Source organism: Botrytis fragariae (assembly GCF_013461495.1).
Source record: "Botrytis fragariae strain BVB16 chromosome Unknown tig00000001, whole genome shotgun sequence".
Lineage (NCBI taxonomy): Eukaryota > Fungi > Ascomycota > Leotiomycetes > Helotiales > Sclerotiniaceae > Botrytis > Botrytis fragariae.
This window is the reverse complement of record NW_023500987.1, coordinates 1,947,186-1,963,932: the sequence shown is the minus strand read 5'-3', so window position 1 is coordinate 1,963,932 and position 16,747 is coordinate 1,947,186. Positions and strand designations below refer to the sequence as shown.

The 16,747-nt window shown below is 43.9% G+C and overlaps 2 protein-coding genes across 2 annotated transcripts; one reads left to right on the top strand and one right to left on the bottom strand.

Moving 5' to 3' along the window:
* Positions 1 to 2,786: 2,786 nt before the first annotated feature.
* On the top strand, positions 2,787 to 4,014 carry Bfra_000598 (putative glycoside hydrolase family 16 protein; the record flags this gene model as incomplete). The annotated part of the gene is made up of 2 exons (XM_037331043.1): positions 2,787 to 2,880; positions 2,933 to 4,014. The coding sequence occupies 2 exons, from the start codon at positions 2,787 to 2,789 to the stop codon at positions 4,012 to 4,014; spliced, it is 1,176 nt and encodes a 391-aa protein (XP_037197376.1).
* Positions 4,015 to 6,204: 2,190 nt separating this feature from the next.
* Positions 6,205 to 10,874, bottom strand: Bfra_000597 (uncharacterized protein; the record flags this gene model as incomplete). Its single annotated transcript, XM_037331042.1, has 4 exons — positions 6,205 to 6,236; positions 6,291 to 10,351; positions 10,399 to 10,662; positions 10,732 to 10,874. The coding sequence occupies 4 exons, from the start codon at positions 10,872 to 10,874 to the stop codon at positions 6,205 to 6,207; spliced, it is 4,500 nt and encodes a 1,499-aa protein (XP_037197375.1).
* Between the last annotated feature and the right edge of the window lie 5,873 nt (positions 10,875 to 16,747).

Below are 16,747 nucleotides of genomic sequence, written 5' to 3'. Positions count from 1 at the left end.
CATGCCAAGACAGCCTTGAGAACCATCAAGCCTTCCTAAGTGAGGTCCCTAAGCTTCTTCTCGCTTCTTTCGCGCCGCCCCTTCATTTCAATCGAAAGTCCAGTAAACAACAGATGCGATTCAAGTGAGGTATATAAACAATTTCTCAAACTCGTATTTCAAACGCTCCCGTCAAATGTCCCCTTGCCAAGAAGAAAAAGAAAAAGAAAATCATTCCTGATCATCAGATATTGGATAAGCTTAATTTTCAGCAGCAGAAACTCCAATGCTCGAGAGTAAAATTCAGGGTGTTCACGGTCATTTTTCGGACGAGACTTGGGGAACTCAAAAAGAGCTCAGGCCGAATCTTGTTACCGGAGTGAAACCTTTATGCGCACAGTTGTAACTTGTCACCCTGAATCTGAAAAGATAAAGACTGTACTTTATGGAGCGGCTCAGTAAGGTCCACCCTTATCAGGTTTCCACCTCGTGATATCGTATTGTTGACGGATTTTGAAAAGCCCCCGAGACATACCGAGGACTAATTGGTACTGTTAGCGAGGTCATGTGTGATGATGAAGATGGTGAGAACAAAAATGATACGAGAGCGGATACTTCTCATTTTTGCGATTGAATATTGGCTGCTGGCTAGAGAAAAAAAAGGGATGTGATGGTTGGCCTGCCAGGACCGAACCATGAAGAGCAACAGGTAACCGTGGGCACTTCAACCAACATGTGTACCTTGGAATATTGCTCTCGCTGTTGAAAGAGAATGATACAATAGTCCACTACAATCATGATGATGAGCCGTAGATCAACAGCGATCAGTGGGAATAGCAGAAGAAAAATTTGGCTGACAACCAAATTTTTAAAGTTTAGTACAATTTATGTGAGTATCGTCAGCAGCTTACGTCTCATAACACGAAAGCCATTGAGAAATGGAGTCATAGATACAGCAAGAAGCGTAACACCGCTCTATCGTGCATATGATATATATGAATGTGGTATACAAACATATTGTATTGGCCGTAGAACGGTAGGACGGAAGAATGGCCTGTAGATAGTCATTGTCTTTCAATCTAATTGTCGGTACCGATGATAATTCGTATCGTAAAGGCATCCAAATTACGGCAAGTACGGCAGTGAACAGTGACCAAGACATTGTTGACCCAATTTTCGGTTTATCTCTTCCTCTCTCTCTATCTTGCTCAGTAAAAAAGAGGTGGCACAGCCAGGACCAATTCTTCAGATTCCAAAAATAATTTAATTTTTTCTTTCCCCTTTCTAGCTTCTTTTCAGTACCGTATGATGTACTCAGCCGCCGTCGTTAAGCCTTTGACTACCAATACCTAGGTAGACAGTAATACGAACTAAGTCAACCTGGACATGCCGGACCAATTAAATCCCATGTGTTCCTGAGATCCTTCCCTACAGATGCTTACTACATCGTACTTCCTTAGATCTCCACTAGGAATTACCTTGGCTCTAGGGTCCAGTGGATCACATCAAAATCTGCAGCCCAACTTCCAAGAAGTCGTGGCATTTTGCTGGAAACCATAAAAGCGACCTTCTGTTTCACTAGACGGCCACCAGAAAGCATAACGAATGCTGAATGGCTGAAAATTTACAAGAATCCAACAAGCCAAGCTAAAACACATAGCTAGAAGTGTCTTTAGTCATCTAATCTTCCCACAGGATCAAACCAAATATTATTTCGTATGCTTTGGAAATGGGATGGAATATGCATACCGACCGGTACTACTCTCTACCTTGACTTTTAGTTCATTATTCAACTGCCCGTGACACGAGAAACAAAGTCAATAAATCTATGGATCCCATATGGAAACACCATCGTAATTCTGAAGAGAGAGAAAGAAGAGCCACTTTTTTCTGGAGCAGCAAAACACGAAGGGGAATAATATAACGTACGTGCTCATCCGTCGCCCCATCATTGATACGGTCGATCATGTATTCCTAGGTATCGCAAGTGTTTTCATTTGATATTGTGAGGAGGACTTCGTACCTGCATCATAATCAACAGATAAATCACCACCTACTCCACAATAAGTAATCCACCCTCCCTTGAATTCAATTTAGCACTTTACGATATATCTTAAAATGGATTTGGTGTCTCTTCCAAGAAGACGTATACGATAATGTTATTTCTTGCCCTGTGTGATTTAGTTTGGAATGACATGGCATTAGCCTCCCTAACGCTTCCCCTGCCTCCTTTCATGACAATGCTGAAAACCTTCGCTTAACCAATCAGAGTCAGGAAGGAAGTTCTGATACAAGGTTTGTTTGACCACGCCCCGCCCCTCGTTTGCTTACAGCGACAAGGCTGTGTTCGGAATTCGAGTTTGACACCATGGACCATTGACCATGACCAGCCCACACGAGCGTGCGGGAGGAAGAAGTGTGAAATGCAGAAAAAGAAATTATTGAAATAGATCAAATCCCCAAGATTGGTTTGTGTTTCCTTTCCACCTGGTACCTCGTCCCCATATTATCTTGTGAATACTTATTGACCTCACATCCCCCTCCTCCCAAAGATTTTTCTGGAAATTCCTCTCCACATCTTGGCATTGATCTGATTTTCTATATTTCATCATCCATCTTTCTGAAAAGTGGTTCTTCATATCGAACGGTTCATCTTTCGTTTGGACATTCTCTTTCATATATCTCGACTCCCTCACATTCGCTTCGCGTTTTTGCATCGTTTCGTACTTGAAGTCCGGTACTTGTACTTTTGTACTCTAATCAGCTTATCTCCTCACATATCACACACACATATCGCACATCTCAAAATGCGTTCCTCAACAATATCAGCATCTGCTGTTGCTCTCCTTTCAGGACTGGCCAGTGCACAAACATTCACTGATTGCAACCCAACAGAAAAGTGTAAGTTGGATGACGACGCATGACTTGCAACATAAAACTAACAAATATACAGCCTGTCCTGCAGACCCAGCCATTGGAGGCCTTCAAGTGACCGACTTTACCGCTGGAGAGAGTAGCTATTGGGAAGTCGAAGATGGAACCACCATGACATATGACGGCACCCTCGGTGCGCAATTCGTCATCAGCACCGCAACCAATGCACCCACCATCAAAAATATCGGATACATCATGTTTGGCCGCATCGAAACATGGGTGAGAGCATCAGCCGGAACTGGTATCGTCAGTAGCTTTATTCTCGAATCCGACGATCTCGACGAAATCGATTGGGAATGGCTCGGATCCAACAACGCCGCAGCCGAGAACAACTTTTTTGGAAAGGGAAACACAACGACCTACGACCGTGCCCAATACCCAGCAGTCGCTACTCCCATCGACACCTTCCACAACTACACCATTGACTGGACCGCCAAGTCCACCATCTGGTACATCGACGGTGTCGCCGTGCGCACGCTCCTCTACGACGACACACAAACCGTCGGCGGAAAGAACTACCCCCAAACTCCTATGTTAGTCAAGATGGGAAGCTGGATCGGCTGTGCCAGCGAAGCCGCCGTAACCGATCCCGCCACCGCAGGAACCTGTTCCTGGGCCGGCGGAGCCGTCGATCTCACAAAAGGTCCTTTCACCATGTACGTCAAGAACGTCACGATTCAAGACTATGGATGCGCGACCGAATACACTTACGGCGATTTGACCGGTGACTACACATCTATCACAGCCACTGGCGGCTGCAATGCAGACGGATCAGCTTCTAAGGGATCTTCATCCTCATCTTCCGCTTCATCTGGCAGCTCATCATCCACCAAATCCTCAAGCGGCAGCTCCACCCTCAGCACCGTAACCGGCACTTCAAGCGGCATCGCCGTCGGAAGCGCCACCGGCACCGCGACTCTCTCCGCCGGCGAAAAAGCCACCGCGGCCGCCGTATCAGGAAGCGCAACCGGTTCTTCCACCCTCGCCAAGGTAACCACCACCTCGGACGCAAACTCACTCAAGAAACCCAAGCACGAATACGGAATGCTTGATCTTGGCGTTATGGTTTTGGGTCTCGGATTGGGTTATCTTGTTATGTGAACGAGATGATTTTTCTCCCAGGGGAGGGGGTTTGGTTCCCTTTCTCTCGGGTTCCGAGTGGATGAGTGCGAAGAGAGAAGTGTACAGTATGAATTAGATGTATGATTCTCCGACTGGTATATTTATTAGGCGTGAATGGTTTTTTTCTTTCGGGGCAGGCGGATGTTATCACTTTAAGCATGCATAGGTTATGATGGACAGTTTTCTGTCGATGATGATATACCCATATGAAGATTTTGGAGATGTTGGATGTTCATTTCAGCATGGGATAGAGAAGAAAATAGACGAGTGAAAGAAGCTTAGCATAGTATCGCATTGCATATGGACATTGCATTCTGGAAGGATGGATGGATGGATGAAAGGGAGTTATTTGATACTGGGGTTTATACCATTCAGCGTGTGTTTGATTGTTTGTTTATTGATTCGATTCACTATACCGCAGTTTAATGATTGATACAGGAGATAAAGAAGAGATTTATGAATTTATATATAAACACCTATTATGCATATGTGTTTGTTGAAATAATTGATGCAATATTCCCATGCTCAAATAATCTTATTATTCGTATATGGGATATTCAGATTACGAAGAAAAAAAAGAGTGGTTGGATTCATCAACATCTCACTCCATCTAATCAAATCCGGCACGATCCTTCGTACTCCCAAATCTCAAATCTCATCCCATCTCATAGCATCTCATTCCATCTTATCTCATTTCAAATCTCCAGCCACAAATCCCTTCCTTCAAGTTCTAATCCAAGAGTTTCTTAACATCGAGCGATCCCCTACATTTTATCTCCCTCCCATAACCTCACACACCAAACCATGCCAAACCATTCCATCCCATCCCATCCCATCTCTATTCCTCGATCCCTCTATCCTTCCACCATCCCCCATTCAAACCAAACCCCACCCCTCTGCCTCTCTCCTCTCCTTCCCATCCACCACATACCCATACGCAAACCCACCAACCCACTTCCGTTTCCACTTCCAAACCCGCACTCACAAATCCAACCATATCCTCACATAGTAAGTATGATTACCTACACCCCATCCGTCCCAACTTGCACAAACTCAGCAGCCAACCTAAACGAACGACGTATACAAGCCGCGCGTTCCCAATATCCAATAACTACCTACATACTACCTCTTACCTCCTCCCAGCAATTCAAAAATCTCCTTCTGATACCCTTAGGTCTCTCTCTACTAATACATTTCCTTATTTTTCCTGTAAAGATATACATAATATTCATCCCGCCCCTTTCTCCCATCCACATCCCCGAAAAGAATAGCCTAACATAAGCTCTAATTTCACTATGATCACATCAAAAGCTTCATGTAGATATGAAATTTGGTATCATTATATACGTCATCTCCTACTCAAGTTGGATGTAATATCATACGAGAAGCCTGGTACTTTACTAGTCCAGCCATTATCTTCCCCCTCCACCCCTAAAGTTCACCAGGCTACACCGGTCGATCTATTGTTTCCCCTCCCATTCCACCCCATCCGACTGTCCTGAAAGTCCTCCCCGAGACCTCTTAGGTATCCAGTCTACCGTCATACCATCCTCCAATAATACATATTCATCCATTCATCGACCCCACGTAACTCCCATCATAAATCTTTTGACCCCCTTCCCTATCCTTCCTTCAAACTATCTCGTCTAAAGTCACTGTCAACTCCCAATTCCCAATTTTCACAAAAGTCAAACCCTCGCACGCTAAAAGTCGATCCGATCCAATAACATATCTTGATCATGCTTCAAAAGAAAAACATTCAAAAGTAAAAAAAAAATGTTGGCATTGAAACCAGACCAATAAATGGGTCCAATGCAAAATGTAATATAGAAAAAAAGTATGGGTATAACCTCCTCTCCTTCCTCTGATATGCTAAACAAATTGATTCGATGCTCATGTGGTTATGAATTGATAATGGTATGTAGAAGATGGCATTGTTCGTTTCCTTGTGGCCGATCGCATGGATGCAAGGTAATATACAAAAAGTCAAAAGGGTATTGAAAATTTGCTTGCTAATGCTGCACCTGAAAAATTTGAAGACGAAATAAATGTCGTCGTTATTATGATTACAGTCGTGTTTTATGTATGCTCTTGTTGGTGATTATAGATACGTCTAGGGCACCTGTCCGAAGTCGTGTATGGTTCGTTGATTCAATCATTGATATCTGTCTAATCGAAGAATGATTCTTCGTCGACTAAACCTAGAACCATTTCGTCAATATACGTTATCGGTAGAAACTAAAATAATTCCTTACGAGGATCATTCTCTTTCAATCTGTTGGTAGATTTCTTCTGTCCCAACCCCATGCCCATATTGAACATGCTACTTTCTCTCCTCTTCGATTTAGAGGCCCCGTATTGCTGGTCATGGGAAGAAGCTCCTAGTGTATTGCCTCGACTACCATACTCAGGCCCAGCCATTGCGTTAAACCCAGCAAATCCTGGGCCTTGCTGACCAAAAGATTGCTGGTTGAAGGATGGTGTTGGGAGATCCTGCTGAAATTTCTGGCGTCGAGGAGAGCGGATATCTTCAGGAGACAGAGCGGGAGCGGTAACCGTAACCTCCACAGGACGACGTTCCTGGTCGTTGGGCTCATTTTCGAAGATGCCATCATATTGTTGCAAGAAAAGGGCAAAAACAGGAGCTGGAATGTTGAGAGTTGGTGAGAATACAATCCCAACATTTCGAACAGTCATCTTGTTTACATCTGAATGATTAATGATATTGATAAGGAAACCAGCCAGATATCTGAGCAGAATGTTGTTTGCTCGTGGTAGCCTGTGGACCAAACCATTGAGAGCGCTGATCTTCTCATTTACGTCGTGAAGCTCGGTAACTGCAATAAATTCGAGGTGAAGTTCACGGGTTAATATAGTGGTTGGCAACTCTCTCAAGTATAGCTTCAACAGAGAGGCTACAGCATGTATGTCATAGTACTGATCGTCGGTGACTAGGTTCACGTCTCCCTCGACATTAAAGCGTTCCCGAAGCTGTCTGATGACAACGTTGGATCCGCTCAATCTGAAAATTCCTTCTTCTCCTGCAGCATTCTTCGCATCTAAGTATTCAATGCATCGATAAATGACTGCTGGAAGCTCAACTTGAACATCAGCTGGATGATTGTACCTCACGGCTTCAGTTAATGGAGTTCCAAAAACTGGTCTAATCGGACCATGCTGATCGTAGGCCATCTGGGACAAATTATGATTTGACATGTTGATTGACAAGTCTGGTAAATCTACCGATGGTCTTGGTTTTGAGCCAAATCCAAAAAAGCTACGTTTCCTCTGTTTGATTTTTTCATCTGGGAGCGGTGTCCCCGATTTGTTTCCCCATGAACCAGCATCCTGAATTGGGTGGGCGTTCTTTGGACCAGAAATCGACTTCATGGATTGAGAGTGTGGGAATGTCATGGGATCTCTTTCGTGACCATGACTTGGAGGCGAGGGCGTGTCCGAGTTCTTCAATTTCGAGCCATGTGGTGCAGCGCCTTGCTTTGTCATATCATAGCCAATAGCACGCAGATCACTGTTCTCGCCCAGCTTCCCTTGAGCACTTCCTTTTCTTCTTCCATGTGGATGAGAGTTGCCTGAGCCAGAGCGAGTGTGACTTGGGCGACGATGCTCATCCTCATCTTTGAGATCAACGTATCTAAGAAGAGCCTCGACCCATTCATCGCGTTCCTTATCGCTCTCAGCACACAAGACATGTCTCACAAGGCTAGAAGAATCTTTTCTCTTCGGCTCCAAAATCAAAAATGCATGTCGATATTGATTGTCAACATCATCACCTTCTCCTCGGGAAGATGGTGAGGCATCAACCTGCTGGGATTGTTTTCCAATCTGAGCACCTTGAAGCTTTATGGTTCCTAGATGTGGTCCGCCAGGCGACTCATAATATTTGAACACTGGGCCGTCCAACATAAAGAATCGTGCTTTCCAACCTCCAAAGTTTTTACCTTTCTTGGTTAAATAGCCATTCTTTAAAGGTCTGCCACCTGGCCCAGTCTTCACAGGACTTTCGGAACCCGTATCACTACTTGGAGTCAGGTCATCGGCGTGTGGCTCCATTGTATTTGAAGACAAGTATCGACAGATCTCCAATGCAGATTTAGTATCCAGCTCCGTATTGAGGAGTTCATCAAGATAATGATCGAGTGCCGCACGCCTTGCATCTATTTTAGCTGGAGAGTGACCACTGAAGAGATATTTATCCGGCGTCCTAGCTGTAAATGTAGGGCACTGTTTCAAGATCTGGTCCAAATGCACCAATGATGCCGAGTCTTTCTCCACTCTCCATAGTTCTTTACCATCTGATCGCGCGAATACTGCAAGAGTGAAAACAGGATCAGTCTCTAGATTAGCTGGAAACATCAGACTAGCTCTTGAAGGCTTCAAACGTGACGACGCCACCTTCACATCTATCGAAGGTAAAGCATTTGGGGGAAGAAGTAGGTCTGGGTATTCGTCGGTAACAAGTCCCTTATAAATCACGTTTCCAGAATGACTGGAAGACGGAGAGTCACTTGGTCGCCTTCCTTGAACACTTTCATTGACTAGAGTTTCCTCAGATTTGAGAGTGTTAAGAGTTTCCTCGGATCTTTTAGTGATCACCAGTGGTTGCGGGGAAACGAGAACCAAAGGTTCCGCACGGGGTGCATGAGGGGAAGCAATTGACATTGGAGTACCGGGAGGAAGAGGGATTGGCTGTCGTGGAGCTCGTGGTGATAACGGTATGGCACCTGGGAAAGCGCCCATTCCTCGAGGAGACAATGGAGGCGAAGCCATTGATGAGTGAGATGAGTTGTGCCTCGAGGACATACCCATGGGTCTGGGGCTTTGTGGTAAACCAGGACTCATCAATGGAGGAGACATCATTCCTGTCTTTGGAGGAGGTGATCTTGATGCACTCAACATACCCGCCAAGGAACCGGTACTCTCATCTGGTGGGGAAAGAGCCCGCAAATGAGCATCTGGTGGTGAGATTGGAACAGTTGCTCGCGGGCTTAGAGGCATTGCTGGTATCATCTCCTTTGGTGTGGTTGATGTTGATTTTGGGGTTCCTTTAACGCTGCCCTTCGAACTTTTCTTCGAAAGGCTCCTTGCCTCAGCATCTCGTGCCGCTGCAATCTCTCGCACTCTATCGTCCTCTTCTCTAGTCTTCCGTCGACCTCTATCAGGGAACGATGGAATCTCGTTAACCTCCAATATATCATCATAGTCCGAATCAGACTCTTCTTTCGTCTCCGAAGCCTGTCGTAAATGCGTGCTAGGCCCAGTCTTTTTGCCAAGATTAAGTGGCGCCGGTGGAGCTTTCCTCGGCGGTGGGAATTTGGGGGATCCACGATCTACCTTTGGCAATGATTCCATGACTGCCATCGAAGGGCCTTGTGATGACATAGGGGGAGGGAGCGGTGCTGTCGGTGGTGGTCCCCGTGGAGAATCCAAAGGAAGGTTCCGTGAAGGTGGCACGGTTACATTATATGGCATGTCACTGGACACCGCTTGGTTCTTCCTTTGAAGTTGAGATGCCTCAAATCCCAAGGGTGGTGAATCAGGATTGTATTGCTGAAAGGCGTGCTTAGTCGGCGAAGGCATCTTCTGCTCGGCCTCCACCATATTAGATAGTCCCGGTGTTGCTAGTGCTGGAGGGGTAATTGGATACGGCGCTAGAGCACAATCCATGGGCGAATGTTGCGCTGGAGATCCATTCTTTGACCCATCGGAGTTCAAATGTCCGTCGATACTCTTTTGAACCGAGATCTCAGCGATCCTTGATTCTGAAATCATTTCTCCCGATTCTGACGTTGGACCTTGTGTCGAATCTACAGGCGATGGATTCGCATTTTGTGTGAGATTCTCCTTCAGCTTTTTCCTGTACCGCTCCTTGTCTTTTAGGGCTCGCTCAAGGTCCTTGTTTAACCCCAAAATCATAGCCCTTTGTTTATCTACCAAACGCCATAATTGTGAATTCTGTGCAGTTTGTGATTGCTTTTCCTTGATTAAATATTGTATAGCGGCCTCCGGCGACCCTGCTGCTTGAATGAGTTGTGCAACATCAAATTGTGGACTCAAGCCTTTAGAATCCTGCGAGTTTTTGTATGAATGTCCGCCGCTTGATATCGAGGAAATAGCAGAATCAATTGAAGAAGTTCGAGGAGGTTGTCGACCCATTTCGATACGATGTGCAGGTGTCGTAGATGCCATCGAAGGTGGTTTATCGGTAGGTGAGGTTGAGCCTACGTTTGCCAGGATAGGAGTTGAGACGCTTCGTATCGGGGCATTCGAAGTCGTTTCCTGTAATGGTCGGCCGTATCTATTAGGGGTGAGTGAATTGATCGTACAAATGAAGTTAGCAAATACCTCAAATTGCCTGGTATCTGCGGTGGTTTGGCAGTATGTTCAGAAGTATAGAAGTTCTTCTCCGTCGCTAACAAATCATCAAGGCGCTCTTTTGGCGATCGAGGCTCCTGCAGAGAACTCTGGCTTGCTTTCGTACTTATGAAAGGATATTGATCGCCAGAACCTTTCACAGAAAATGTGGTTCTTGTCGGAGTGACACTGCTTGAAGGTGATGTAGGAGTAGTACTGGTTTGTAACGGACTAGGAGCAGCCTTGCGCAGGGAACTAGAACAAGTATGTGAGTGCCCGTAACGAGAAGTGGCTCAATATCGGAGAGCAGTGTATGTAGCTTACCTATTGCGCGTTTCCAAGACAGGCGAAGAGTTATTTGGTGAGTGAGAGAGGTGAGTGCGACCAGTTGTGGGGCTTTCTTGTGGCAGATAATGAAGCTGCGTATCAGAAGGCCTTTCGGCCATCTCTTGCGAGAGCTGTGACATCGCCAGGTACGCTCGTCGGCTGCTGACACTCCTCAAGCTCGCTATGCATTCATACGCCGAAATGTTTTGGAGTCTGAAATATGGACTGAGCAGTAATTGGTCGCGGAGGTTCAGGACAAGGGAGAAGAGTGGCGCCTGTCACTATTACTAGGTTCAGAGTTTCGAAATGACTTGAGCGAGTCGATTGACGTCGCACATTTAGTAGAATTCGTTCAAAGCAATGGAATGGTGTACAAATAGGAAACTTGGGACCAGGGTGATGATGTATCGAGTTGGGTCCGGGCGCGCGGGAGATGGTTTATTAGAGGATTTAACAAATGCGTATTGACCTATTGACCTATTGATGTCCTCTTGGGATTGTATGGCAATTTGCGAATTGGTGAATGGTGAGTTGTAAGTGGTAGATGAGATTGACGAAATTGATAATGTCGATATTGGGTATCTAGAGAGGTAGGTATGTACAGAAAGAAATGGTAGGAAGGAATACGATATTATGAGAAAATTAATCCATATAATAATTTGGTATAGAAATGATTAGTTGCATTCATTCATTTTCGTAGTTTGAAATTCATATCAGTCATATGACCTCACGTCAGCGAGATCCAGGCCAATTGAGTAGAAAAAAAGATTAATGGCTCTGATGTGATGTGATGAGATAGGAATAGTTTATGTGAACAGTAGTAGATACAAAGGTATGTAGGTATGTAGGTATGTAGATAGATAGATAGATAGATATAGATGGGTGTAGACTGGATGTAGAATGGATGTAGATAGAACAGGAGTAAGGACAGCCAAAAAAAAATTGATTTGACGTTAGGCGATGAAAAGGAAAGTTTCATCTGAGTATTTTGATTGGAAGATACTACAGGTAAGAGGTGGGTCTTGATCGTATATTTCCTTGACGTTATTGATGCCTTTGGCTATTGTCCACGATTCTAAGAGGTTTGTGGTATTACCTACCTACCTAGGTGTATATAAAAGCTCTTCGAAATCATCCCATTCTGCTTATTTCCATCAACGTGAATCGAACAAGAAAAAGAAAAGAAAAAGTAGATGCTAAGGCAAGTGTCCGAATGGAGTACAGAATATAAGCTGAGAGAGCCCTTTTATTTAGTATAATTAGTTCGAATTTCTTTTACCTTTAGCTCTCTCTCCCCTGGACCTGGCAGCGTGGGTACCTGGGTAGTATTGGAGCTTATCTGGAAGTGAAGAATGAAGTTAGAAAGGCTTGAGTGGTCCAAATGGCTCGAATGGCTTTCGAATGGTAGATGTGTATTGAATGGATTACTAACAGATGATATATATGATGTAAAGTCTTACCATAAATACAACAACTTTCGATACCAATAGACCCCAATTCCAATACCCCTTCATCACTTCGGCTATTCTCTACTAAGTAAGTCTATAGGTAATTCTATACCCGACTGCGACACACACACGAAGTACTAATAATACCTATACCTACTAACTACTCAACATCAATACGATATACAAAGTAATTGAGGAACAGCATCACTCACTCACACTTTGAACATTACTCAAAAGTAACTCCAGCTCCTCACTACCCCCAAAATAATTTCTTCAATACTTCTTAATATGTATGCAATGCAGCAGGAGGAACTTGGTGCAGGTACCCAGTACATATCACAATACATGCATACCTACATACATATACACATGCAGGTCTTATCAACCAACCAACCAATCCACTCTTGATTTCTCTGAACTGGGGGCCTGGCTTTACAGAAGGAAAGAATAGGTGAAGAAGAATGAGTCTACTGAATTATTGAAACCTTACTTTTTCCTTCCCTTTCCAGGTTAATTTTCCAAATTCGCTTTTCGTTATTAGTTTTCGTATTGATATGACAAACATACATCACTTCATAACACCCCCCCCCCCCATCTCTCTCCCTTCCCCCTCTTCCCCCAAGTTTTGATGTCCCTCCCTTCTTCCCCTCCTCCATTTACCCCTCAGATCTTATCAAATCTAAAATAACCCCCCAAGCCTCAAGTTCACAGCGTCTTCTGCAACCCGTGTCACCCCTTCCATGCACAGACATACGGTCGGTCAGCTTGGGGCTAATCAATTAGAAAACTCCCTCTTCCCATTTGTCAAAAGAAGGATATGAAAAACAAAATAGTTTCACAAGTTGAGTCATGATGGTATACTCCGTATAAAATCTCTTCGTATTTGGGAACGAGGGTCAATGCTTCGGTACTTGAGAGAGCCTGAGTTCCTACCTGGCTGGGTATCTAGATAAATATAAAACGACATATTCGTTGATACGTTCGCTACTAAAAAAGATGTCCTGTCAGCAGGCCGTGGATTCCGGGGACAAATTCATGCAAAGTAACTTTAATGAAGATTATACCTATATACACACATAATGCATTTATCCATGATAAATACCCTTCTTCTATACGGTAATGATGGCACCCACAGCGTCTGTAGAAACGTCTCCGAAACGTGAGAAACAAACCCCAAGTTTTATTTTCCGCCACAAGGAAAGCTCATTGACAATTTAGCCCCATGCTACTGGAGTACTGTCAAATTGAAGTCAATAGTTGCTCAACACAGCGCGAGTCTATATTAGCTTTTTACATTTCTCGCCCCCAATTTCCAATATTTAGTATGCGTTCACACACTCTTTCGAAAAAGTCAAAAATCCATCGTTGAATTCTCTCGAATCAACTAACTTTGCGAATGCATTGATATAAGACTAGAATCTCACGGTTCTTTCGCAATCCCTTTATCGCCAATTGATAGGCGACTTTACACTATCGAACCCCCAAGGCTTAAGTGTAGTAGTTGCACATAAAACCCAGTCAATCTGCACGCCTTCAATCCACCCACCATCAAGTAGGGGTATAGTTGACGGCGAGCCAAGCATAACCACCCAAAGACACTGTACGAAGTAATAATCTGAGCAAAGGCGGTGTGATTCACAAATTACCGGTAACGTGAACCAATTCGTTGATTCAAAAGGGAGGGGATGGTGCCATTAATTACTCAGGTAGAGAAGTTGAAAACCCTTCCTACCACACCAATATACTTCCAAGACAAAGATTTGGTATCTTCCCCTGAATGACGCTTTGAAACATGGGTGGAGAGTTAGGTTCAGGAAGATATTTTAATACTGACGTTGATGCGGAGACACCGTTCAAGGCACAGGCGATCAATGCTTCCAAGGACGTCGTAGTATATGTACCTACCTACCTAGGCATGCACATGTATGTATATAATATATATGTATGTAAAAATGATATTCAACATACAGGACAGGAATAGAGCATACTGCATCTAGGTATTTTCTACAACGCTCAACGGCAGTGCCGTTAGTACGCATTGCAGATGTATCCATAATCTTCTATTGGTCGACGGCCATTGAAGTCCAGGCTATGCCAATCTTCACAGAAGAAGGTAACGATTAGCCACAATCACATATGAAACATTATCAATCACACCTCACATCTTCCATCTCCATTGAATATCCTCCATTGCCTTACCCAGGTATTGTTAATCTTCCACATATCACTGCACTCTAATTTTCCCAGCGGCTAACACCCACACCCAAACAACCAATCAAATCCCACAATCCGCACCCTCACAATAAACTACCTTTCAGCTAAACCTCAAGTGAGGCTCAACACAAGGTCTCATGATGAAGAATGCTAGGTATCACATATCCAATTCACACGTTCTAGTGAATCGAATGAATCCAGTGGAACAAATCGGGTCTTCCTCGTTGTCATATTGTGTACCCATTATCAACAAAGCCAAGATGGGACAGGGAAAACTCTTCATGAAATCTCAAATTTTCATTCCTTGCTTTGATAGCTACCTACCTACTCAACCAATATCGTTCCTAGATCCAATCCATCCACCCAGATTCCGGAATCTCTGCAACGTTGTTTCTAAGGTGTTCGGCAAGGGGCTTCAGATTTCATCCTTATCAAGGTAGGTACACGACCTTGAAATAATCCTCGAGATATCTGCACTGCACGGTTATTCCGAGTTTTTTTCCCCTTCATGGCCAATTACTCTTCCTGTCTTTCTCAATCTCGCCTTTGTTATTTCACCCACACTCGTCATTCTCATCTGAATTGCATCCAGTGAGCATTCAGTGGCACTCACAAACAACTCCGAAGCAGACTCGGCTTGTATATAAACCCCTGCGGCATTGCATCTTCCTCGTATTCGTACTTTATACAATACTATACTATAACCTCCACCTCATGGGCAGCGAGAAACCAAGAAACAATCTGCTTTCCCCAAACCATCATCGTAGTGTTGTAGTATCCACGGTGTCTATTAATCTCCATCCAAGCTACTATACCAATTTTCTTTACATATAAAAATGCCGTACTGCGAGACACGCACACGTGTGTAGAACCTCAAAATGCAATAGGTAGGTACACATCCAATCTCCTATTCCATTCCCATTTCCATTTCCATTCCCATTCCACCAAACCAATGGAATTACCAACCCCTTTTAATTCTTGTCATACCATCCCCTACTCAATGCATATCAAATTGAATCAAATCAAATCAACCCGAGTCCATCGTAACACCGTCACAATATCTTGCATCATGTTGATCACAATGTCACAAACATACCCAGTTCAGTCCTAGCATCCACTGATATAAGCATAAATCTCTAATTCGACATCTCAGACAAACTAACCCATCCGATTCAGTATATCTTAATCCGCACTCCTCCCCCCGATTTAGAAACCCACAATCTCGAAAAGAGATATGCAATATGATCACTGTTTGCATCTACTCTTCAATCACAATCACAAACACAAACCGGAGACACAAAATAAAACACAATATGATATAACACAACATGCACACATCTCCAATCCAATTCCATCTCCAATACAAGTTACAAACATAAATCAACCTCACTCACTAACATCACATCACACCAGCTAGCACACACCAGCCACACCACACCACGATACCATCCAGGGTATTTCTCCGGCTCGCGTCCCTTTTACTTCTCATGTTTATTATATGGATACACCCATGTTGATTTGTGATTATACTAGGGCTGAGATTGTGTTATATGCCTAGGGAGGTAGGTAGATTTTATGTATTATGTATTATGTATTATGTATTATGTATTATGTATCATGTGTGGACTGGTGAGTGAGGGGTTTGTTTATGTGTGTGTGCATATTTACATGTGCAAATTCCATTCCAATTCATACCTACACTCATACCTATCTCGTACCCATACCCATACCCACCCCATAAATCTCAACTCACCTCCTATCAAGTATCAATTCGTACCAAGTACACAACCCACACAGCCCACCAATCACCAATCACCACATTTTCATTCTCATTCGGTAAATTTAGATACCGACGGGATCGCGCGTCTGATATCGGTTCGCTACTTCCTCGCTACCTATCCACCTATTTACCTACCAACTACAGATGTCTCATCTCATCTCCTCCCATCCCAATCCAAATTTCCATGAATGTACTTCGAATGGCTTCTCTAGGCTCAAGCACATGCATGGGAATCACACAATCAATCCTATAATAGTAAGTTTCCTCATGCAGAATAAGAGAAAGAGATATTAGAAGTAACAGAGGCTTCAGCAAATACACAGTATGCTAGACGTGAATTTCCCAGGATGAATGAGAAGAGACGTCAAGGAACTTCGCGTTACTTCGACACTAAATTGACCTCTGATGCATTGAACATATATCTAACATTGCTATAACTCTTCAAGCTATGCTATGCTACGATATGCCAATCGCATCTCCATTCACCCGAACTCATTAGAACCACCCCAGGAAAGTTCTTGGGCATAATTAATAACAATATTTATCAAACCATCATTAATCTATAACTCTT